Here is a 27,005-nt window from a genome sequence, read left to right as displayed (position 1 = left end):
GTTACTATTATTAATTAATTTGATGTTCAGATTATCCTAAATTTTGCCAGTTGGAAGCTCCTCCAACTGGCTTCAGTATCCTTCCTTCCTTATTTTCTGGTGCAACAAGATGTTTCAGGCTCATTCTTGTATTTTCCCTACCCCAGCCCTGAAATCAACCATTTCTCTGAGGAGCCCTGCTTCCTTTTAATAGAAAGTAATATTTAGAAATCATGATCTGGGTCCTATGTGTGCTCACTACTATTTTACCTCCTGTCAGTATTTCCTAATTGAATCTAGGTTTATCTCACTTACTGTTTTTCTTCCATGATATATCTATGATGACCCCTGACCCATGACCTTCATAACATTTCTCATCCTAATTTTCTCTTAATTTATACCCAAAGAGACTTGAGTGAGTATAGGCATAGGACAGATAATAATATCACTCACACTGATACTTCATGAATCTTCAAAACATGACAACTGTGTGTTTTGTGTTTGTGTTAGCTTTCTATTGCTGCTGTAATAAATGATTATAATCTTAGTGGCCTAGAACAATACAAATGTGTTATTTTGACATTAGGCATAGTGATATTGACTGATCAAGTTGTTATGATACTTTAACCAAGCTCCTTATACCTAGTCTCTTCCCTCAGGGAGGAATCCGTGAAATTCAGATGCCAGGCCTGGGGTCTGGAAAGGTTTTGGAAGGATACAACATCCACTGAATGGGAGGTGAATACAGGAACCGATCCCTCTCTCCAAATTGTGTGCCATGAATGGAATTTAACTATGACAATTTATTTAACACGTTAGGGAATTATGTCCATAAAAAGTGAATTTGGAGGTAAAAGGAAGTATAATTAGGGGCGCCTGGGTGGCTCAGTCATTAGGCGTCTGCCTTCGGCTCAGGTCATGGTCCCGGGGTCCAGGGATCAAGCCCTGCATTGGGCTCCCTGCTCGTCGGGAAGCCTGCTTCTTCCTCTCTCACTCCCCCTGCTTGTGTTCCCTCTCTCACTGTCTCTCTTAGTCAAATAAATAAATAAAATCTTAGAAAAAAAAAAGGAAATATAATTAGTCTTATCATATATTAAAATTTTAGGAAAAGTGGATTTATTAGACTCTTGCTACTTACTGTTAGCTGAGACCAGTTCCCTTAGAATGAGTAGTCAAATGGCCGTTTTATTGGGTATAGCATGGAGATGTTTGGTCACCAGGAGTTACTGCGGAGGCAGGCCCAGAGGAAGTCCCAAAGTGACCATTCTTCGGCCACTCAGCAGTTTGAAACTTCAGAGCATATGCCCTGAGTTTGGTGTTAAACTTTGGAGTTCAAGAATAGTGACAGATTTTTTCGACAAAATTCCCTCATTGTGCCTTTTTCCAAAGGACAGGACTTGGGTGTCATTCATGGAGGGCGAACTTGTACACCTTTAGTCCACAAATAAAGAGATACTTGAAAGTTACTTTTATTTAAAAATTTTTAGGCAAATCAGTGGGCAACAAGTTGCCAGAAGAAATGGGAGAAGATTGGAATATCTTGTGCCTTGGGGAGATGTGAGGAAGAACAATTGCCTTTTTCCACCCGCATCTCTAGGCAGGGCTCCATTGGTCCAACCCAGTATATGGTTCTTTTACATCCTTGTGTTTAAACAAGGTCTTCTTCATGGTCACTTATGTAGTTGGTTATGTCATTGCCATGAAAATCAGGCTTCAGTACAGTTCTTTTTATGATGCTTTTAAATGTAAGCAGTGATTAGCTCATGATGCAACTATGAACACCTAAATAAGCAAATGAACATCCACACCTAAATGTATATATGAGGTAATAAAATGCAACGAGCATGTCATTCTTTTTGCCCATCCCTCAGGTTCTATTTTTTGTTTTTATGTTTTTAATAAAGTGGTTCCTGACTCCACCACCGATCCACTGCTCTATTTTCTTTAACTTTTAACTTTTTTTATTTTTTAAATAATTTTTTATTATGTTATGTTAGTCACCATAAAGTACATCATTAATTTTTGATGTAGTGTTCCATGATTCATTGTTTGTGTATAACACCCAGTGCTCCATGAAATACGTGCACTGCTCTAGATCTGTTACCCTCATGTGGCATTAGACTTCTGACTTGAATTACAGTCTAAACTTGATGTTTGATTATAAACTCACTGAGTGCAGGAAGTATATCATATACATCTCATACTACCTTTGTCACTTCCAGGTAAAGTGATATTACTTTGCTCATAGTCAGCAATTTATAAATATCTGTTTACATAAATGTTTATTGAGTATGTATTGTTGATATCCACCTGCAGACTAATACCAAATGGACTGCATCTCATTGCCTAGAATATTTCTATGCTGATTTTTGTTCTATCGGCAATTGGTTTAATTTCTGGCAATGCAAACTCATTTAGCACTTGCTATTGTGAATTGCATTCATATATTTGCATTCCAAAGACAGACAAATATTTTTGTTAGATTACCAATGATTTGTCCTTGTTCCCATCAGCATTGCCATTAAATTATTAATAAGAATTGAATGTTTTAGTGACAATTTCATCAGCGGTCTGCTTTGCTTGGAAGATATTCAGCTAAACTTTTGATCCTACCCTTGTTGGCTAATGACACTGTTTTTTAAGCCAGTTGCTCTTATTTTAACTAAATGAGTCTTTCTCATAAGACCCACGAGCCTCAGTCTGCTTACATGATGGATACAACTCAAACAAATGGAGGTTTGGCTCCATACAATTACCATTTGCTGGGGAAATTCAGTTCTTGTAGGAGGGAATTTCTTATGGCACACTTCCTGAGGCTGATTGAGAACATGAAGGAGGTAAGCACTAAAGCTGCTGTTATACATCCAGTCAGTGATCCCCACTTTTAATCCAAAGTGTGTTTTCCGGCCCTCTCCAAACCTGCCTTGAGTTACCAGAGCCCAGCTTGAGTATGGAAGAAGCCCAAGGAAAGGTGGAATTATCCTCTGTCCATTAAAAATGTTGGAGTGAAAGGAGTAAAAAACTGACATGAAGTTTGGTTTATAATCATGAAATCCATCAAAGTACAATAAACTAGTCATTCTGACATCAACATCCTACCTCTCTCCTTGACATTCCTGGAATCTGGAGGATTTAAACCTCAATGAATTGATAAAACAACAGACCCTCATTTAAACTCATGCTAGGGAAGGACTAGAGCTTGCTCTAGAAACAACTGTGATGTAGACAAACTTTGTACTTCAAATGGCCGCATTTTTTGTACCATCTTCCATGAGCAAGTTTCCCCTATGTTTAATGTCCACTTGTCTTCCAGCTGTGAAACCAGCTTTAAGGAAAGTTATGGTAATCAGTTTTCATATCACAGAGTAATGAATTTAAGCAAACTTCCCAGGGATATAAACATTTTAGCATTATCTCTAATTTGTCCTCCATTGGAAGGATTTTCATTATCAAAAAGCAAAGTGGGAATATTCTGAGATGCCAAGAGGTCTTCCTAGTTATCTTGATTGCTCTCCTTTAGTCTTCACACAGCAGCCAACATGATTTTTAAGAATAACTTAAGGCAGATGATGTGTCTTTTCTAGTGATTTCTTCTTTCCGTCAGAATAAATTCCAGAGTCCTGACAACAGCCTACAAAGCCCTACTTGATGTCCTGAATCTCTCTTACCTCATCTCCTACAGCTCTCTCCAATGTTCCCACTACTCCAAGGCACAGCAGCCTCCTCAAGCATACTAAGTATCATCTTCCTCAGGACCTTTGCACTCATTGCAAAGATGTTTGTATGGCTTATTTCTTCTCTTCTTTTGCATCTCTGCTCAAATGTTGCCTTACCAGAGAGTCCTACCTAGTCACTCTCTCCAAATCAGCACCCTAACCCCATTATTCTCTGTCCCCTGAAGCTCCTTTATTTACTTTTTCATGGCATTTACTTCCATTGACATGTACATATTTATTTGTTTATTGTCTGTTTATCCCCACTAAACTGTATGCCCCATGAGCCTATCTGTGTTGACGTCACTGTATTCTCAGTACCTAGAGGAGTGCCTGGCATTTAAATGGTGCTTGGTAAATGTCCGTTGAATAAATCTCTGAACCATACCACATCAGCAGCCACCTTCTTCACTACCCATGTGGTCATGCTCAGAAATAAAAATAAAATAGGTTTAATGAGCTTTATTTGCTGTTGTGACCCTCAGACACCATATAATAATGAGAATTATAATAATATGTTCAGCTCATGCCATGCCCTTCACACACATTATGATTTAAATCTCATCCTTTGTAAGGCCAGTTTACAGATGGAAAACAGACTGAGAAGCTGATTAGCTTTCCCAGGCATGAGTGCTGGACCAAACAGACCTGAGTTCAAGTCATTGTTCTGCAATTGATAGCCAATCACTTAAGTTCTCTGAGCCCCAGTTTTTCCAGATATTACATGGATGTAACTGTTAGAGCTGATACAGAGTATTAGTACTATCTGACACGCTGCAGGGGCAGGGTCCAGAAGGTGCAACAGAAACTTCTCTAGGTTGTATAAGCAATGGAAGTGTAGTCAAAGGAATTGGTTATGCTGCTGAGAGAACAACTACGAAGCCACAGTGAGGCAACTCAGGAATTAGTAGCAGCAGAAAATTGCTACCAAAAGTGGAGCTGGAGGCACATGGTGGAGGAGGAGATCTTACCAGAACCCAGAAGTAATCCCTGAGAGCTGGAGCCAGGCAGGGACAGACCAGTTCCCAGTGGGAGCCGAGAGCCTTGGAAGAGATTCAGTGTCTCCAGAAGCAGAGAGAGAAGGGGAGACAGACCCTGACATGTACCCCATCTGCCTCCAAAGCCTCTCATGGGTCAAACCTACCTAGAAGCCAGAGGGCAAAGGAACCTGGGAATAGGGTTTTATGTAGAACGAGGATGAGGTTTCTCAGAGATATGAGCATTGGGTCTGAGAACAACCAGGTGGTCAACAGGCACAATAAGCACAAACAGTAGTTGGTTTTCCCAAGTGGACAACCTAGAACTCAAATCCAAATTCTCTGGCTTCTGTTCCTCCTATTCCTTAGAAATTGGTTTAGCAGTATGAACAAATCTATAGTGTAGTGTTATGTTCTATAACCAACTTCACCTAAATCATAGAGATTTTATGTTCATGATTTTTTTCTTAAAAACTAAAAATATTCTGTCTTCTAGGCAACACATACATGTGGTTCAGGGAACTTCCAGAAAACTAGCTTTATTGAGTAAATCTGCATGGCGGTTAACCACACCAGACCTGATTTTTGGAGCAGACCCCTTAGAGAGCAGCATGCTCAAAAAGGCTTGCAACTGAGTCATGACTCTTAGGGCTCAAGGAGGTGATGTTTTACTTGTGGCTGTATACCTAACAACTAAAACAGCACCTGGCATCTAGTAAGCACTCAAAAGCTCGTGGGTGAAGAATGAACCAAACCTAGGGTTAGCTTAGTTCTACCTGTCTCACTCAGAACCAGCATCTCACACCTGACTAAGCCTCTATTGCCTCTACTCTAAACTGTCCACTTATCCTCCCTCTTAGGTCATTATCCAGAGCCAGTCATTTTCAATCTGAGGACACTGTCATGTCTCACCTAAGTACTTCAGCAGCCCTCTGCCTGGTTTTCTTCCATGCTTGTCCCTTCTGAACCATTCTCCAATCGTGCCACCAAAGTGATCTTTCTAAAGTGCAAATCTCATGAAGCCACTTAAAGCTTCTCAATGGCTCCTGTCCCATCTCCAGCCCCTCCTAGGACACAGCCTAATGTCTTTGCACAACATCAAATATCCCCTTGGCTCTTACCCTGCCCAAGACAACTGCTTCTACTGCCACAGGGATTTTGTCGTTCCCTTATGCCCCACATTTTCCCTATTCTCTCTGCTGGGAAGGCTCCTTCCCACCTTGTCCATCTTTAAAATTATATCCCAAAGCCACCTTCTCTGAGGGATCCTCTCTCACTTCCAGAGCACCTTTAACCTCTTCCTCCTCTGGGTTTCCAGTGCACCCAACAGCTGTGACAATTATGTTTCAAAAACCCTGCGACACCCTGTTCTCATGGCTAATAACCCAGCTACAACCTGGCATACTGTAGGCACGTTTACAATGAGTGTCAATTTTGTTGCAGGAGCTCTACAGTCTTATTTCATAGATGAGGAAATTCTTATATCTCAATGCCATTGAGGTTATCTCTGATTTTTTCCCTCATGTCCTTTTCCCCTTGTCTATGTTGTTGGCAGCACCCTGGGCCAGGTCTGGTCTCCTCATGTACAGATTATTGCCTTGCTTGGCCATCGAAGATGTGTACTTCTTAATGCTGATGGTCTGCATCAAGAGTTAGCTTTATTTATTTTTTTTGAGTCACTCAAAGAGCCTAGCACAGTGCTGGTTATTTCACAAAATTTCACCTTACTCCGAAAAAGATTTTAAAAGACGTAGGAAAGACTGAAAGAAAAGTGACATAAAATTAAAGTAAAAAAGACTCCTAAAGAGTATATCTATCTTCAATTTACCAAATATTTATTGAGCACCTAGTATGTTCCAAGCATCTTGCACACCACTGGGTACACAACGTTAAACACAACTCAGTCTCTGTCCTCAAGAAGCTTCCCTTTCCTTCCCCAGTTTGCTGGAGCCACAGAAGAAACATTGCCAGGAAGCTTTCTTCCCTTAGGAAGTATCGAAAATATGTGTATAAACTCCCCCACTGGCAAGATATGAAATAGGGCAAATTCCTGAAGTCCTCAATGAAATGATTTGCTTTTGAACATTTGTGTTTCTCTCCTCCTAGTTGTTACCATCCAAGATTCCTGTGCCTTTCTTTTGATTGTTTCTTTTTGATGGTGTTGTTTCATTTTTACAGTTGGTAACCTGATGTGTCTAAAAGTTATGCAGGGACTTATTGCATCCTGATTCCCGTGCACTCCCGTTCCATCCCAAGGCTGTTAAAACCAGGTTTGCTTCCCTCTGCAAGGCTACGTACTCCTACTTCCCGGTCTTCCACATGCACCATGTTGCCACAGCAACGCTTCCAGGGCCCATTTGGAAATAGATTGATTATTTTGAGCATGAAAGTTGTGTCATGGGAAAAACAAATGAATCAAATGGAAAAATGAATTAACATCATGAAATTTACCTTCCCAGCTGGAGACATGATATATTCATGAGTTCCCTAGAGATGATCCTCTTCTAAGAATTCACTATTAAAGAAAGTCTGCAGTTAGGTGAAGTCAGAGTTTAGCTTAAAACATATTTATATGTGAATGGAAAACACCCCTTTGAAGGAAAAGGTTTCGAACTAGAAATTTTCATTTCTTGTGAAGGATGCTTGGAATTGACAACTGGCTTGCTACAGGCATCTCATTCCAGAGCTTCTAAAGTCTGTGATTTTCTTTTTTTTTTTTTTTAAGATTTTATTTATTTTTTAGAGAGCGAGCGAGAGAGAAACAGCATGAGAGGGGAGAGGGTCAGGGGGAGAAGCAGGCTCCCCGCTGAGCCGGGAGCCCGATGTGGGACTCGATCCCAGGACCCTGGGATCATGACCTGAGCCGAAGGCAGACGCTTAACCATCTGAGCCACCCAGGTGCCCCAGTCTCTGTGATTTTCTTAATGGGACTTGACATCTGCAAAAAGCACAATTTGATCCCACTGAAATTTATTTTGCGCCTATTTGGTGCATGGCATTGTGATATTTTATGGGACTATAAAGACAAGTAAGATAATATCTTTATTTCAGTTTAATAAGAAAAATAGATATGTAAGTGAATAAGAAGGAACAGTTTTGTTTGGACTTTCCAGGTGATTAATTAAGAAGTGTCTTACTACTTACTGTTACTAAGTCTAGCATAGATGGAGCACAACTATGGTCACTTGACTTACAGATGACATGCCCAAGAGATGAGAGAAGTAGGGGTGTCCTGAGCTATAAGCTTCTTCATTTCAGAGCACCAAGAGAAAGTGACTGGCAGGCATGTCTTCTGCAGTTACAGGTACCTACTCCTCCTCCTTGCTGAGTATGTTCTTCCGGTTTCTAGGTATGAGCAAAGTGAAGTCAGAATAATTCTATTAGCAACAATATTCAACCATACTGACCACACTATATGCTGATTAGTGGCCTTTATGGACTATCTGGGAACCTAATTAGCACATGGGACATTGTGTTTCCTTCTTCCTTTTTTTGGACATTGTGTTTTCAATATAAAAATATTCCAGTCCATCAACTTACTAAAAAATGAATTTTTAAAATGCAACATGTTCCTCTGTAGAGTTTTACCTAGGCAGCACTTTGCATGAAGAGGGTTCTCTGGTCTGTGCAATGAATAGTTGAGAGCTAATTTTCCCCAAGGACACATAGGGCAGAGTATGAGCTGGAGGTGGATTCCTCTTGTCTATCATGTGAATGACACAGATATGATGAAGCCATGTAAAAGCTCAGGCTCGATGAGCCCATGTTAGTAAAAAATAAAATCTTAAGGAACTAAATATGTTCACCCACTTCCTCCTGGTTCCAGGATGGGAGTGTTAAGGTTGGTGAGTCTCTCTGTATTCACCCATGTATTTGTAAGGAGAGAGTGAGGTTAAAGAAGACACAGGGGTGTTCGAATGTAGGCATACAGTCCAAGTGAATTTTGCCTTACAAATAGTCTTTCTGTGGCCTCAAAACTAATTTACAAATGAAAACAAGCCCTTAAACTAAGAGTATGTGTTAATTTCTAGATCAGTTGGGAAGATGGCACCAATTTTAGATAAGTGTAAAAGAATGCAATCAGTAATTATATTTTTTTCATGGTTGGTACTCCAATTTCAAAGACTATGTTATTAAAAACAAAATAAGAATCCTTTCTGAGATATTATATTTTCTGCTTCTATTTTTCTTGCTCAGATTTTTTAACACAAAAGTCACACAATTTGGGGGGGTGGAATAATTATCTGGGCATTCCACACTTTCAGCAACCGTGTGCATGGTGATCACCTGTGTAAGGCTGAGGTTCTCATCCAGATTTAGTCATGGATGTTGATGGATGGGTGTTCTGGAGTGCAGCCTGATCGTGGTCTCTTATACATGCTACCTCCTGGGGGTGAGAAGGGCTATTTAGCGAAATGAAATACTACTCTGTCACAACTTCCTCACTCACAACTCAATCATAGAAAATTCTTCCCCAGAGCTGTCATTGAAATCATTACATTCAGAATTAAACATGGTGTATAGAGCAGCTGACAAGACCCTGTGGTACTATTGACATGTCAGGTCTCCCATTAATAATCAGCTTTTCCATACAGTGAATAAGAAAAGGTCTGTGAACTTGGGTTCATCTTCCTCCCTTTGGAATGAATGTACTCACTACCTGTTCCTGATTTGCTTCCATATGCTGGTCTGGTGCTGCGTGGCCTGACCATATCAGCAGCGCTGTTTCCCTTTCTCCCTTCAGTCCCTGACAGGGCTGTAGAAACCTTCCCAACTCAAATCCCTTGTAGCCGGCAGCTTCTCTTTGCAAGTTCCCCCTGCAGGTCTTCTTTCTCACTACTGGTTATTAAGCCCTTGCACCCATGCTTCTGTCTCTCAGACCGCTCCTATTCACCAAGGCGATCCCCTCACTGTCCTTTGCACTCCTTTCCCTTCAAATGTTCTAACTTTATTCCTCTCTTTTCTTCATCTTTGTTTTTAAATAAACAGTTTATTTTAGAATACTTTCAGTTTAGGGGCACCTGGGTGGCTCAATCAGGTGAGCGTCCAACTCTTGACTTTGGCTCAGGTCATGACCACAAGGTCATGAGATCAAGCCCCATGTTGGGCTCTGTGCTCAACAAGGAGTCTGCTTGAGATTCTCTCTCTCTCTCTCCCCCCTGTCCTTTCCCTTGCTCATGTTCTCTTTCTCAAAAAAAAAAAAAAAAAGAGAATACTTTTTGGCTTAAAGAAAAATTATGAGGATAGTACAGAGTTCTTATCAACCCTGCATCTAGGGTACTTCGGTGGCACAGTTGGTTAAACATCGGACTCTAGGTTTCGGCTCAGGTCATGATCTCTGGGTCCTGGGATTGACCCCAGCTTTGGCTCCACACTCAGCAGGGAGTCTGCTTCTCTCTCTCTCTCTCTCCCTCTGCCCCTCCCCCCACTTTTGTACGTACTCTCTCCCTCTCTCTCTCTAAAATAAATAAATAAATTTTTAAAAATAAATAAACCTGCATCTAGTTTTCCCCAGTATTAACATTACACACTAACATGGTATATTTGTCATAACTGATGAACAATATTGATACATTATTATTATTATTATTATTTTGTAATACCTTCAGTATCCTCCCCCTTGATGCAGAGAAAGAATGGATATCACAGTACAGAGATCGTGGTCCAAGCCCTGTCTCTACCTCTGCCTAGTTATATGGATGTTCTCCATGTGACAACCTCAAGGACCCTCATTTTCCCATCTGCAAAAATTCCCTCGCAAGAAAGGACCCCAGAAATAAATCTTCATTCCTGTCACTTTATTTCCGTCTCTAGCTATATGAACTGTCTTGGCAACTCTAAACACCTTGTACAGTAATAAAATTGAACATTTTAGCTACGTCTAGTGAAATCGATAAAAAAATCATAACCAGCTTCCTATGTCTTCAACACCATCTAAGACTGTGAGGAATTTAAGGAGGTGTTAAGGAAACCAAATGTTGACCTAATAGTGGTTCAAATGCTTATTATTAGTTTAGTGACATATTTCTCTTTGGAAGGAAAAACTAGATGATAATATTTTCTTCTTAGGTCCCAGTCTTAGATGTTGAGTCTCCATAATAAATCACCCCTTAAATAAATAAAATGTAAAATTCTCTAAGGCAGAGTTTGACAACCATTTACTGTAAGGGCCAGATAGTAAATATTTTAGGCATTGCAGACCATATGGTCCCTGTCACAGCTACTCTACTCTGCTGTTGTAGCACAATCATACTTGAATGGATGAGTGTGTGCCAATCAAACTTTATTTACACAAACGGCAGTAAGGTAACTTTGGCCTGTAGATCATCACTTGCCAACTCCTGATTAAGGCATGAATGAATGAAGATGACAGTCACCATAAATGATTCACAAAATCACAAGTTATGAGTGAGGGACAGGTTTCAGGTGATTCTTACATGATGATTCTGGAATTATTAAGGCTTTTTGGTTAATAATGAATGATGTCATGTCTTTTATTGATTGTGGGAGTGGGCTGCATGCGTTCTCTTAGCTCAATATATTTGACTCAGGAATGAACTGGCCTTTGAAGTAGATTTGGGTTCTATAAGTTGACTGTCAGTGAACCCATCCTGGCTTCCTGCTCTTGGTGCAGAGAAAGGATCACTTAGAGGAATCAGAAAGCCTGAGACAATGGGGGAAATATTATAGCAATAACTGCCATTTATTGACCTGCCCTCTCCATCACCAACTATGACCCCTAGTATCTCATTTTACAGAATAAGTGAGAGAGGACAAGTAAGTACCATGATCAGACAGTCAGGGTCTGAGCCAGCCGAATTGCTTTCCCCGTGGCCACAACACTTCCCTCCACAAAAGTAACCAGCTTTCACTGGGACACTCACATTTCTTCTGATTTAGAACCAGACCTTGCAGGGTGGGGGGTAGGGGGACGGAATCACCTCTTCTTCCTTCTGGCTTTACTTTCCAGTAGCTGTTATGTTTAAACACAAACAATAAATGTCTCCTAAGTTACCCCTTACCATGCACCAAGTATAAAGCTTTTAGTATGTTATAAAATCTATCTTCTTTCCATTTCCAGAACTGCAGAGACAAGAAAATGAAAACTCAAACAATTAAGCAATTTGTGCAAAGTTACACCTATAGTGAATTGTGGAGTCAGAATTTGAACATAGTTTTCACCAACTCCAACTGCGTGCAACTGCGGTAGAGCTTAGTGGAAATTGTCAGGCTCTCCAGCCAGACAAGGTTCAGATCTCACACTTGCTACTTACTAGTTGCATCACCTTGGACAAATTGACATGTGTGTTAGTTTCTTGATTTGTCAAATTTAGGATGATGATACTAATTTCCTTCTCACAGATTAATGTAAGGAATAAAGCAGTAACATGCACGTAATAAACAGCACATGCATTGGCTTTTTCCACAGACTACAAGCTCTATGAGCACAAGAGTCTGTTTTGTTCACTCTTGTATTCCTAGCACTTAGAATAATGTCTAGTACATAGTAGGTAATATTGTTGCATGAATGAAAAATGTTCAAACTAGTCTTTAGATTAGGTTGTGACTGTGCTCAAAGCCAGAATGAATAAACAAGGCTCTCCTTTTTCTTTCCTTTCTATGGTATACCATGAATTTGATAGGTAAAATTTAATATCTTTGAGATCATAATTTCAGGTGTAATAATGGAAACTAGTGATTGTCTTAGTTATTTCAATGTTCCTAACAAAAGTGGATGTTAGTGCAAAGGCTCATAGCACACACATAATTTCAGAGATACTCTCCTACTTCATTGCTGCTCCTAAAGGAGCTTTCTTATGTAGTGCATTTTAAAACATTTTTTTTAAAAGATTTTATTTATTTATTTATTTGAGAGAGAGAGAGAGTGAGAGAGAGAGCGCAAGAGGGGGTAGGGTTAGAGGGAGAAGCAGACTCCCTGCCGAGCAGGGAGCCCGATGTGGGACTTGATCCCGGGACTCCGGGATCATGACCTGAGCCGAAGGCAGACGCTTAACCAACTGAGCCACCCAGGCGCCCTGTAGTGCATTTTAAAATTCCTTTTAAAAAAATCTAATCTGTCATTAGCACATCGATTTTATCTCTGAAAATTTATCTTTACTAAGCCTATATTATATTTAATACTGTGTATTCTAAATCCAGGCCAGGATTTAGTGGCAACTGCTGCCAGGAGCCCCTGTAATGAATGAATTATGGTCCCATTTAGCAGGTGAGACTGTGTTTGATGTCTACACTTCAGTAGTGATGGGGGCTCCAGAGAGCAACAATGCCTCCAGAGAAAAAGGCAGCCTCATCCCCCAGTTTGAACAAGCACAAAGAGGAGCATACCCAGGAAATATGGAAGTGCCTTTGGAGCAAACAGCTCTTGCAGGATTTATGTGCAGCTTTCACAGAGACTAAGCTCCCTATATTCCCCAAAACACCACCTAGACAATGTTGCACCTTGGCAGCAAACCATTTTTAAGGCTTTATTGGATTTATGGTAATATTCATCCTGAGTGGTGATTAACTGATACCCCTAACACATAGCAAAGCACCGGGGTTCTAATCTTTCTCCCTGGCTTGCACTGTGTAAATTATTATTTTCATTAAGATTAAGCATCTCACAAAATTACACAGCAGTTAACTTATGCAACTACCTCCTTAGAATGCTCTATCTTTGAAAATATGCCTACCAAAGAATCCTTTAAGATCTCATAGCACATCCTATGTAATTGGAGGCCCAAACGAAGCATTGTTTTTGTTAGTTTTAATGCAGAATCCTCTACGTGTTTTCTATAAAACAAAGTAAATAAGTTTTTCCCTTAAAGTTTCTTCTGCTTGCAGTCAAAATGATTTGCAGACTTATTAGCCTGATTTGTATTTTTCTTCAAGTCAATTAGAATTAAATATGTAACACATTTTGGAAAAATTTGTAAATGAAAGATCTGCTCCATTTTAAAATATCTGTACCTTTGATTATCTTGTACACTAAACTATAAATTAAACTGTAAGATGAAAAGTCAAGGATGCTGTGAAGTTGAGGGGCATCTGGGTGGCTTAGTCAGTTGAGAGTCCAAATCTTGATTTCAGCTCAGGTCATGATCTCAGGGTCCTGGGATTAAGCCCCACATCAGGCTCCCTGCTCAGCGGGGAGTCTGCTTGGGATTCTCTATTTCCCTCTCCCTCTGCCCCTCCCACCCCTGCTCCCATGCTCACTCGCTCTCTAATAAATAAACAAATCTTAAAAAAAAAAAAAAGAATGCTGTGAAGTTGACTTGAGGTACATATATCTCTCCATATATATATGGAGAGAGAGATATGTAGATATACATATATATAGAGAGAGAGAGAGAGACTTAAGATTTTTATATATAGTTAGATTTATATATATATATATATATATATACACACACATATAGAGAGAGAGAGAGATGTAGAGAGAGAGAGAGAAAAAGAGAGAGATACTGTGAAGACTATTTTTCAGGAACCCATTGGTAAAATTTAGTTTTGAGGTTAACACCATGAATTAAGAATTTGGTCTACTCACTGATATGAGGAATTCTTAATCTCAGGAAACAAACTGAGGGTTGCTGGAGTGGGGGGTGGGGTGGGAGGGATGGGGTCGCTGGGTGATAGACATTGGAGAGGGTATGTGCTATGGTGAGCTCTGTGAATTGTGCAAGACTGTTGAATCTCAGATCTGTACCTCTGAAACAGATAATGCAATATATGTTAAGAAAAAAAAAAGAAGATAGCAGGAGGGGAAGAATGAAGGGGAGGGAATCAGAGGGGGAGACTAACCATGAGAGACGATGGTCTCTGAAAAACAAACTGAAGGTTCTAGAGGGAAGGGGGGTGGGAGGATGGGTTAGCCTGGTGATGGGTATTAAAGAGGGCACATTCTGCATGGAGCACTGGGTGTTATGCACAGACAATGAATCATGGAACACTACATCAAAAACTAATGATGTAATGTATGGTGATTAACATAACAATAAAAATTTTTTTAAAGAAAGAATTTGGTCTAAAATGACTGCAATAAAGACAAATAAAATGTAGCCTGAGATAACTTATACATAAAATGTTCTAAGCCTGGAAATATGGTAAAATTCCCTGTTGCTTAATCTTCTATTGAAATAATAGCTAAAATTTGCTATGCATGAAAAATTATAGGCAAAGCATCTTACATGTGTTATTTTATTTCCTCCTCAGGTAATATTATTATCCTCATTTACTGATGAAGAAAAAGAGAAAGAAATAGGGATTTGTAAAGGTCAAGTAATTTGCCAGAAGTTGCCAGGGTAAGGGAGGAGCAGAGCCAAGATTCAAATCTAGAGAACTTGCCTCTGGAGCCTGAATTCTTACCCAAGTTATAAGCCTAAATCCCTGATGAGACTGGCAATAAACACGTGTTTCAGTTGAATATGAAAATGGTCACATGTACAACCTATAAATACAATCCTAATATAGGTAATATAACAAGTAGTATTCAGAATAAGCAAAAACACATTTGCCTATCCCCTAAAAGAGCAATTCTAACTTTTAGAGAGCAGAATTTCAGGGAATGATAACTTCACAGTACCCTATAAGCTCCATTTTGTTTTTGCATCCCAGATTATGATTTCTACATCTTATTTGAATTCATTAACTAACCAATGAACATTCCTGTAAGTATTGTTATTCTTTCTTTTTTAATCTAGACATGACAAATCTGAGCCTCAAAGAAAAAAATCAACTAATGTCACGTAGCAACACGGTAGCAGAAATGAAATTCAAACCCAAGTCTTAACGATTTCAGGTCTAATTAATTATTTTAACCTTCAGCTACAAGATGACAGAGTGAGAACAAAAATGGTTTGTGAAATCAGCTCGACACTTCTTTCTTCTCAAAGGTCGCTACCCTCAGGAGAACAAGGGAACCTACATTCCAGTTCCTGTTGTCCCGGAGCTGCAGAGAGGCAAGTGGGGGGCCAAAGTTGTCATGAGAGAGGACAGGTCTGTCCGGCTATCCATCCAGTCTTCTCCGGAGTGCATTGTGGGGAAATTCCGTATGTATGTTGCTGTCTGGACCCCCTATGGCATACTCCGCACCACCCGAAACCCAGAAACGGACACGTACATTCTCTTCAATCCTTGGTGTGAAGGTAAGAAGCAAACATTTTTCTCATTAAAAAAAAAAATAGTTCATATTTTTCTAATGCATCCCTTTTTGGAGGGATAGCAGAATTACTCTAGAAGATATGTCCCTTTCCTATATACACTGTTTCCCATGGTTAAAAGACAGAAAAAAAAATATGAAATTTGTCCTTAATGTATATGAGGACAAAGCCTGTGGATATTAAGTTAATGCTGCTATACAATTCATTCCAGGAAATAATGGACGAATGCCTGAAGTTGCACAATTAGTTAATTGTGGAGCTAGGTGTTAATGGTGTCACTTCTGTGTATGTTATTACTCTGTAAACAAAATGGGCTTTCAAGACTTTTAGGTTCTATAATCTGGTTTCAGAAAAATAGGATAAAGTTGATCCTATCCTCCCTAATTCAAGAACAGAAAGCCTGGATGTTGAAAGAATCCCATAAATTTGTGTATATGCCGAGTGGGTGCAAATTTCATAAGCCGTAACTCTGGATGTACAAACATGTAACTTTAACATAATAAAACTTAATCTCTACTGCTATTTTGAGTCTTCCTTTCTGTCTGTTACAGAAGCTTAATCTATTTATATTCAAATAAAATATGTCAAATCCTAGGATTTCTCTCAATTCAATTTAAAAACTTAGTCACACACAGTATTTTTCCCTCATCCCCATCTCTGTCCTTCTTTATCGGCCCACTGCTTCCATACTTGGTATGGAGCTGATTTGCAGTTCCAGAGGCAGAAGCAAACATTGCAACAGCATTAATGGAAGAGGGTGCACTTTTAGATCTTAAAAAATAAGGTAATGAAACTTATAAAAGCTGACATAGGACAGATGTCTCACATCATCTTACTTCCTGTGTATTGCTCTCCACTCTCTTCTAAAATGAGCCTATATTTTTTTTGCTGATTTTGAATGTCTATTCCTCGTGAGAGTTGCATCTGAATCAGGATTGAGCTGCACTTACATGTTGATAATAAGTGAACAACAATGTTGTCTACTCATATATAACATAGACCTGGATCCTACTGACCTTTTCTTTGAATTATCAGTTCCAGTGGTGTTGGCAGATGGCACTGAGCTAATCCTATACTCCCCACTCACCACCCCATCATCTTGTACCTGATAATCCTATCTCTGAGACAGATGTCCAAGGTTGATGGTAATAGGAGATGTTAATGGGGCCATGTGCTACTCAAAGGTGCACTCCTGTGTACAATAATCTTGTCAACCAGATATAAAGCATTCTGTGACTGAGGCGATGTGGTGCTATTTACAGAGGTGGGAAAGACTGAAGGGAATGAAGATGTAGAGACACACTATGATTTTAAAAATGTTAAGTTGGAGATAACTGTGGATACCTAAGCAGAAATGACAAGTAGGTATTCTGCTCTGTGAATCTGAAGACGAGAATCAGGGTTGTAAACTTGGGAGTCATCTGCACCTAGGTAGAAAATATAGAGAGGAAAGAAGATATAGGATCAAGCCCTAAGGAACACCAGCATTTGGAGGTCTAATAGAGAAAGAATTAGCAAAGGAATGAAACAGAGGAGTGCTTAGGACATGGCCTATTGTAAAAAAATTGTATTTTAAAAATTCATATTTATAAAATAAATAAACTAGGAATTCTTTATTGACTTTCTTTGCATTACAAAAAGAAAATCATGTAATTTCATGTAACTATCCAGCACGCTAAGGGATTTATAAAATGATATGGTTTACCCCAAATTTGGTATAATCCCAAAAAAGGATTATATCACATATCATGGGGTACGTGTCTACATGCATTTCAACTTATGTTTCCAGTTTTCCAGAGGTAAAAATGATTAGTGATGTTGCCTGACACTGAGTTTATAGGAGAATCATTCAGGAGGTGGATAGTCTTTCTACTACTTGATCCCTGCCTTGGTCTTCAGTTGTATCCATTGAGCAGCTTGCAGGTTTCCCTGTTCAGAAGGAGTCGCCTAGTGTAGAGAAAACATGGCCCTGGCACTCGATGCTGCATTACAGAAAAGGAGCAGAGGGCCCTCCCCTAAGTACCACTGAATGGACAAAGGTGAGAATAAAACTAGATAGATCAGTTTGGAAGCTGTGGCCCAGGACAAAGAAGATGGACAGGACTATGGTGGTGGCAGTGGAGATGAGGAGGAGGGGATGAATTGGAGATCTACTTTGGATTTAGAACAGATATTGCAGAGGGGTTGATCATGGGAGGTGAAGAAGAGGGAAGAGTCAAGAATAAGTCTAGATAGCTGGTATCTGACCAACTAGGTTGGTGGTGGTGCCATTTTCAGAGCTAGGAAGACTGGGGGAAGTGGAGGAGAAGATCTAGGAGTGGAACTAAGAATTACATTTAGAAATGTTAATTTGGTGATATCCGTAGGATCTCCAAGTGAAAACATCAAGTAGCCCCTTGAATCAGTGAATCTATAGCTCCAAGGAGATGGCTGAGCTTGAGATGTAAATACGGGCACCTTCAGGAGCTAGCAGGGAAGTTTAAAGAAAGAACAAACATGGATTTAGTATCATCAACAATTAGAGTCTAGACAAAGGAGAAGGAGACAGAGAAGGAGTTAAAGGAAATCAGAAGAGCATGGTGTCACAGAGCTGGATAATTGATTGATTCAAGAAGACAGCAACTGGTTCTTTGGAATGCTGCTGATGAGTTAAATAGGATAGGAAAAGAAAGTGGCCATAAACTGTGGAAATATGGAAGTCACTGGGGAACTTGGAAAGATTGCTTTACCACAGTGATGGAGACAGAAGCCAGAGAGATGGGCGTGGGCTCCAGCGTAATGGGAAGTAAGAACGTGGAGATAACAGCTATTGCCATCTTCTGCAAGAAGACTTTCTGCAAAACAGAGATGGTGATAAGAAGGGCAAAGAATTTTTTAAAGACAGACTAGAGTAGGCATAATTTTATGGAGATGGAGACAAATCAGGAAAAGATGAGTTTACTTCCCAGAGAGAGGGTAGTGATCCACAGCCTTGGCTGCACATTAGAATCACCCAGGGTATTAACTACTTATGTCTCAGACATTCTGGTTGATCTGGTGTGTAGCCTGGGCTTTAGGGTTTGTCTGTTTTGTTTTCTTTTTTAGAGAGAGAGAGAGCGTGAGTGGGGGGAAGGGGAGGGGCAGATGGAGAGGTAGAGAGAGAATCTGAAGCAGGCTCCACATCTAGTGCAGAACCAGACATGGAGCTTGAGCTCACCACCCTGAGATCATGACCTGAGCCGAAATCTAGAGTCAGACTCAACTGACTGAGCCACCCAGGCGCCCTTGGGCTTTGGGGTTTTTAAAAAGGTCTGCAGGTGATTTTTAAAGCCAAGGTTGAGAAGAACTGACTTAGGGAGTGAAATCCTTGAGTGGGTGGAATTCAGGAAACAGGTGAAGAGCCCTTGATAGGTGGGGCTGTCCACCTTCCACTGTGACAAGAGCAACATGGAAGATGGGTGAAGTGTGCAGCTTTTCTAGATTCAGTAGAAGGAGGACAAGGTTGTTTCCATTTTGTGATTCTCTTTTTCCCAGTGAGGTTAAAAGCAAAGTCATCTGTTGAGAACCAGAAGCAAGGAGGGGAGTGTTGGAGGCTTGATAAAAAAGGACTGAGAGTTGGAGGTGGGAAGTGGGCTTATTCTAGGAGCATGGCAGGTGGGTCCTCCCTGCTCCCCAGAACTCAGGGAAAACCACCACAGTCCCCCTAATTCTTTGGCCTATGAGTGTCCCAACTTCTCTATAAATTCCTCGGGGATATCTTCATGGTCATCTCCACCTCTCAGAATCCAATTTCTCCCAGTGCTCAGAGCAGTTATGCCTCTGAAACATCAAAAAAGGTCACACAGAACATCTATGTGCTAGACGTTGGCTGCAATTTGGCGTGGAGGGTGAGAGGAGGCAAGACTGACTCCATTTCTCAAACGTGGAGCACATCGAAATGGCCTGGAGGGCCTGTGAAAGTGTTTCTGGGCAGCACCCTCAGATTGAGTAGCTCTGATAGAGCCTGAGAATTGCATTTCTAACCAGTTCCCAGCAGATGCCGATGCTGCTGGTCAGGGACTACACTTAGAGAACCACTGGTTTACATAATAATCACAAAAAAATAATGACAAAACATAGGAGAGTATACTTTGCTTAAAATTTCACCAACTCCTCCCTAAACCCAATCCCGGTCTCTCCCCACCTTATTGCCTCTTCTCTAAACCCTTTCATTCCTCCTTGTTCCTATGCTCTTCTTGCATCCTCTCTTAGGAGCAGACTGTCTTTATTCTCTCATGCAGAGCAGTTCAGCAAGCTTTTTTATTTTGCTGTTTGGGTTCCTCCAACAATGAGACTTTTGGGAACTACACACTTTTCCAAGACCATTCCCTCCAGAAAAATTCTGGTGCCAGTTTTTAAGATAAGATCCTTTTATATTCTTATATTAATACTCACTGAGGGGCACCTGGGTGACTCAGTCAGTTCAGTGTCTGACTCTTGATTTCGGCTCAGATCATGATCTCAGAGTTGTGAGATTGAGCCCTGCATCGGGCTCTGAACTCAGCGCAGAGTCTGCTTGAGATTCTTTCCCTCTCCCTCTGCCCCTCCCCCCACTCTCTCTCACTCTCTCTCTCTCTCTAAAATAAAATAAATAGTGAAATCTTTTTTAGGAATGCTCACAGAGATCTCCGAGAGAATGTTTATGAAATAGGAGAAAGACATCACCTCCTCACTTCATTCACTGTGTGGTTTTCCCCGCCCAGAAATTAAGGCATAAAATCCAAAAGAGGATCTGTGGGATGGACCCCACACACAGCCCAGTACACTGTATCCTGACAGCTGTTATGCTAATTCATAACAAGGGACTCACAGAGATACGGTCTGGCAATTGGATAGCAGGTAAAAAGAGAGCCATTGCCCAAGTAGAAAAAATACCAAAGAGGAAATCAGAGGTTGACAAAATAGAGCAAGATGAGCAAGATGCTGAAAATACTGCACACTTGATGTGGAAGTGAAATCCAAGGTGGCTTAGGACACTGGGTTGAAAATTTTATAGGCATGTACAGTACTTATTGATAGAAGAATGTTCAGCTGGGTTCCTGGGAGCCCTTCAGCTTGCTTTGCATTCATAGGCAATTTATCCTCCTTAATCACTAAATCATTAACAGGGATCAATAGCAATACCACACTAGTGAGGGCAGGGGTGGAAGCAGCGAGAATTATTGGTCAGTTTTTTAATTTAATAGTGCTAACCAGGCTTCAAATCCATTCCATAGGGTCACCAGGCTTCTCTGGTGTTGGAAAGAAAACTGTACCCACAAAGGTAGCAGGAAGGAGTTGGGCATTTATTGTGAATTCCTCTTATTTTTCTAACCTCTCAGGAGGTCTGGATTATGGAATATATTTCCTTGTTTAAATTCAGAGTGTTCCAGATTGGTAGTCCAGCATTAGTGCCTGATAGTGTATTCTGAAAGATTGTCCCATACCTGTGCTACTACTCTGGGTCCGTATTTGATTGTTCTGTTTGGTTGGACATCAATCATATTCAGGGGGTCTTTCTTCTCTTCCTGATTTGCTTCCCCCACATTCCCCATTGCTGGTTTCCCCTTACCTCATTCAGCCTTGTATCCCAACCCCTAGCATGGTGCCTGGTACATACTTAATGTTTAATAAATGTTTACTGCATTGATTTAATAATTCTAAGTAAATACTTTTTAGGCTCACTACACCTACCATCACAGATAAGTTGTAAATGTAATCTCACACCTTACCATCTTGAAAAAAGTCAAGAACATATATGGTATGTGTGGGAGTGAATTTGTGGGCACAAGTGTATGTAGATTTCTCTCTCTTAGCATCTGACACCAAATTAGCATCTGGTACTTCTAACTTTTTATTCACTGTGACTTTTGTATTTTCCTTTAAACAAAGAAATCAATTAAATTTGATGTAAAAAAATCAGTGTTTCCATATCTTGATACCTTTAATAGACCGTAAATAAATACAACCAGCTTGTATTTTATATGACATTAATTTCTACACTATTTGCTTTGTAATTATACATGGTCTTTTAGACCCTTCAGTACAGAATGGAGTAATGCATCAGGTAACAATGACCAATACCCCTCTCTTTTGAAGACCCTTGTGCTCAGGCCAGAATTTATACCCTCAGACTAGAGCCATTCATCAATCCACAAATATTGATGGTATATCTCCCCCCATGACAACATGTGTACTCATGGGTAGTACGACAATGTTACTTATTCATCCACAAATATTAAGGGTCAGCATTGAATTAGGCACTGGGAATATGGCAGTGAAAAAGATAATGTTTGCCCTCCTAGAGCTTCCACAAAGATTTCACAAATGAATTACTAATAAACATGAATTACAATTATAAAAAGTATTAAAATAATTCACAGCACAATAAGAATATATAATAGGGTCACCTGGCCTAGCCGGGATGGAGAGAGATGATGGGTCAGTGGCTTATCTTTGTACCCTCTCCAGCCCCTAGAATAGTATTTGCACAAAATAACAATCAGATAGTTGGTTAATTGAATTTTTATGAAGTCTTAAAAAAGCTTATGTGAAAATTTTATTTATTTATTTATTTAAAACTTCTATTTATTTAAAACTTCTATTTAATAAAACAGCATATATCACTCTTGCAAGTGTCTGAAACATTCGAGGTTCAGTCATCCTTTTCACACCAAGTTAGTATTATTCAGTATGGCACTGCAATCAGAAGGGAGCTCAGAGAGCTCACAGTAGACATTCTTTCCAATGGCATGTAGATGACCCCAGAGTCAAGGTCCAAAGCTGTTCAGGAAATGCTCTGGAAGGAGCAGAGTTGAGAGGGTCTAGTCCAGAATCACATTCATCGGCCAATTCATGCAGTGTGTGATTCCTTCTGTGTGTAGTTGTTTATACTCTTTCAAAGAATGCTCAAAGCCAGCATCTCTGCACTGTGTATTTCAGAAAGCAGGATTCTTCTCTCATTCAGCCAAGCATGGTGCCAGGCACCTAGTTAATGTTCAATGAATGTGTGCTGAATTGAATTGATGACCATCACTCTGAGAGTCAGAGAGAGAATTATGAGCCTCACATTTCAAGAGAGAAAACAGACTCTGTGGTGTTAGATAAATTTCTCAAGGTCATATAGAAAATGAAGAAACAAGCTGGGGCTAAAACTTGGATATTCTGATTCAGTCAGGATAAGCTCTTTTATTTTTAAAATCAGAACCTACACAAGATTGGTATCCTATCTAGTGCAATAAGAGAAACAAGAAGTAGATGCCAGCTGGGAAGCTTCTATGATGTTCTACAACATTAGAAATTCCTGCCGTTAAAAATAAATAAATAAAAGCAAATAAAACCAGGTTGATAGCTATAAGATCAAACAACAGTTTTCTTTGCAAAAAAGAAAAAAATAATAATAAGCATGCGAACAAGGGCACGGGCTCCCTTTGAGGATATGTACTAAGTAAAGAATCTCTGACATGTTCTTTGTAGAATTGCTTTATGAATAATAGTCTGTCTCCTGAAGATATTTAAGTACCTGAAAAGTTCTTAATCAGCAAAACTAGTAAATTAGCAAAAATCAAATAAACTTCCCAAGCTGGTCTGAGCTGTAATGTAATACAATATGTTTGCAAGGAACAAAATGGACACAATTGTTGAGGAACTCCTTGCCTGTGTTTCTTGGATTCATTTCATTCCAGAGTTAATGGGTGCAAAGGTGGGCCTTCAGATTGGCTGTCTTAAACCATTTTAGGAAGACAGTGGCTTTGGACCCTTCCAAAGGAAAAACACAAAGCACAGACTCTAGAAATGCCATTCTTTTCTGCGCTCTACCATTTCCCAACTCCCAGAGATGGGAAGTGATTCCTAACATGCCTATAGCACACACAGCCTGCTGGGGTTCACCACCCCCTCTGCTCTACTTTGAGATGGAAAAGGTACCATGATGGCACCAATCCAGAGTCACATTTGCTCTTCATGCGAAGCCATTCCCTTGAAGAATGATTAATTTCACCCAACATATCTTCCCTCTTTCTTCAGTGATGCTCAGCTTTTATAGAAAGGGGAGGCAAGTAAAAGTTATTACTAATCCCTTCACTCAAAATGTTTCCCTTCTCTAAAGAGGTGACACATTTTGCCTTTTTGAAGGTACCAAGCTATTATTTCTTCCCAAGGATCAGAAACAAAACCAAATTCTGATTTAAGCTGGTAGGCAGTCTCTTTGGAGAGAACTTATATGATAGCATTCTTAGCACTGTAGTTTTCTTTGATCCCTGAGTTCGCTTTGCGAAGCTTGACTTTAATGACTTTGGAAATGGGACTTGCTTTAACTTTAAAATAGTATGTAAATAAGCAAAAGGAAATTTTCAGCCAAGGTGGTGATGAATAGCCTTCCTTCTCCCAAAGAAGTTATACAGATACTAAAATCAATAGGCTTAGCATTGTTTTACATGTTTGTCATAAATTCTTACATTGTGTGGGGGGAGGTGAGTGGTAATTTCCAAGGGGGCTGAAATCAGCCCTATAAGTGAATCCCAAAATTCTCAGCCCACAATGTTGTTGTTGTTGTTTCTTAAACTACCCCATTATTCCCACCAGAGGAATAGTAAAATAAATGAGATAATTCTTCTTTATTACCTGCCTCCTGTTAGTCACCCTGGAAAGGTAATTCTTACAAGGCATGTTGAAGGTCTGCTCTAGTGGCAGAGCTGTGGGCAAAGCAGATGGAGGTATCATGCCACATTCACCAACGACGCCACATGGAATCTGTTTTCCTCCTGAGTTTAATTTGCCAGAGGTCACTTAGTATCAAGAAGTTGTCAGTGGGTCCTTGGTGCTCCTAACTCTATGAGCTATTTAGACCTAGTTCCTCCTACCAGCTCCCATGGATTTGAGAGGTATAGCTCCCAATCCCCACACTTATGTACAAATACACACACACACACACACACACTTTCTAACAGTTCAAACTGGTGGGTATCTAGAACAGTGGGTTATTTGTCACTTACCAAAAATTTTTTCCCACAGGAATAGCCAGTTTTCAAAACATCATTTATTGATCAGATATATCATTATCATTACCTGTTGATTTTAAATGCCATCTTTATCATCTACTAAGATCTAATATACACTTAGCTCTATGCCTATATTTATCTATTACTGTGTCAAAATCAGTTTTCATTATAGCTTTGTTTTAGTTGGCTATAATCACAGTAATACTACTTAAGAAAGAACCAGAAAATGTCACTGCTCTACAACAACAAGCATGTTATCTCATGGATCTGGGGCTTGTCTGTGGCTGGGCTAATGTAGACTGGGATGGACTGGCCAGCTCTGCTTTGAGTGAGAATAGCCAGAGAGGCCCTACCCCTTACCACCCAGCTATAGAGATGCTCTGCTCCATGTGTCTTTCATCCTCCTGTGACTAGTGGGCTTGCTAGGGCGTGTTTTTCTCACAGTGATAGCAGAAATGCAAGAGCATACGCTCAAGTGTGCAACCACATTTCAAACCCCTGCCTGCATCACTTCGACTAACACCTTTTTAGCCAAAGTAAGACTCAAGGTCAACAGGGGGATGTTATACCTTTAGAAAGAAGGATGAGCAGGCATGGATACAAGAACAGATGAATTGGGACCAAAGTTCAATTTACCATGGGAAAAGTCCCCCCATTTTTCTTCATTTTCAACATTTTATTTTTGGGCTATTTTTTTCACATTGTCTTTTCAGATAAACTTAAATTAGCATGCAGAATTCTAAAAAAATCTGAGTGGAATTTTGGTTGGGTTTTCATTGACTATAGAAACTAAATTGGGTAGAATTTATATTTTTACAATATTGCATCTTCACATGCAATTAGAGACATTTTGAATGTTTTTATTTATTCAAGTTCTTTTATGCCCTTTGGCAAGGTTTATTTTTATTATTAAAACTTTAAAACAAACTCAAAAGTAGAAAGAGTAGTACAATGAATACCTACCTATATATCTCCCAGATTCAATAGTTATCAAGATTTTGCTACATCTATGCTATCGCCTGGTGTCATGTAACATTTCTCTAGCCCCTGTATTTTCTATTAAGCAGTTAGTTTGATCTGAGACTCAATCAGATTTATCTTCAAGAGGATCATTTTCTTTTTGTGGTAGGGATGGGAAGGTACAGCAATAATATTATGTAAGTCATGCTGTACCTTCCCAGGATATCCATCCCATCAAGAGATACATGATGTCTGGTTGTCACTCTTTTAGTGATGTTTAGATTTATCAATAGGATCAAGTTTTGTCAGTCTTATATCCATTATGAGATTCCCCACTAGCCTTATTACAAATGATTTCAGCCTAGATTCATTATTTCATTAGGGAATGCAAAATGGCAATATTCTAATCTACCATTCCTTCTGCATTTATTAGCTTCAATTATTTTGTTGCCTTGAGGTCATATTCATATAAGAAGTCTAGATATGTGTCTCTTTCCTTATTTCTAAGTTATCAGAATAATGAGATGGTTTTTAGCACCCTGCAAAGATAACCAATGAATTTTTAAAATTACTATAAATGTATGAATATTGAAATTTTTGTGTTTTAATCCTTTGCAGTGACTTTTTTTTTTTTTGATATTTGAATTGTCTTATTCTTGGACAGTGGGAACCCTTTCCAGTTTATTTCTGATTCCTATGACTCCTAAAATCTTTAATAGCCTCTTTATTTTCTGGTAGGAAGAAGTATTTCAAGCTGGTCTTGTACATTTCCTTACCCAGATTTGTAGTGAGTCATTTCTTTTAGGAACCTGGGTACCTTTTAGTAAGGAAGGGGGATGGGAAATGAATGGTACTTAGAGAACATAATCCAGGCTCAAGAGACTCACTGCTACTACATTGGTTGTTTTTTCTAGTTCTTTTCAGTGGGTAGAACTTGAAAATGTGGTTTCTAAAGAGAAAATACATCATGAGCTATTACTGATATTGTCAACTTAAATTTATTTTTTCTAAAATCCTTTTGTTTGATATTTTATTATAATGAAATTAGATTTCTGATTATCATAGTGTGCTCTGATTGAAACACTTACAGTATTACAGGGACTAGTATAAATGGAAAAAAAAATCTCTTAATAATATTTGTTGATGAAAATCATTGTGAAAGCAAACCTCCAGAAATGTATTTGTAGGGACACCTGGGTGGCTCAGTCATTAAGCGTCTGC

The 27,005-nt window shown here is 39.6% G+C and overlaps 1 protein-coding gene across 1 annotated transcript in view; it reads left to right on the top strand.

Moving 5' to 3' along the window:
- The window catches only part of F13A1 (coagulation factor XIII A chain), a 162,388-nt gene that overhangs the window by 33,147 nt on the left and 102,236 nt on the right, over positions 1-27,005 (top strand). Inside the window, exon 4 of the mRNA XM_035030792.1 lies at positions 15,562-15,813. Within this exon, the coding sequence (XP_034886683.1) occupies positions 15,562-15,813 (252 nt within the window). The remainder of the gene's footprint in view (positions 1-15,561; positions 15,814-27,005) is intronic.

Source organism: Mirounga leonina, unplaced genomic scaffold (genome assembly GCF_011800145.1).
Source record: "Mirounga leonina isolate KUSES-001 unplaced genomic scaffold, KU_Mleo_1.0 Mir_366, whole genome shotgun sequence".
In the NCBI taxonomy this organism is placed as follows: domain Eukaryota; kingdom Metazoa; phylum Chordata; class Mammalia; order Carnivora; family Phocidae; genus Mirounga; species Mirounga leonina.
The sequence above is the reverse complement of the archived record's forward strand: the minus strand, read 5'-3'. Positions and strand labels throughout refer to the sequence as shown.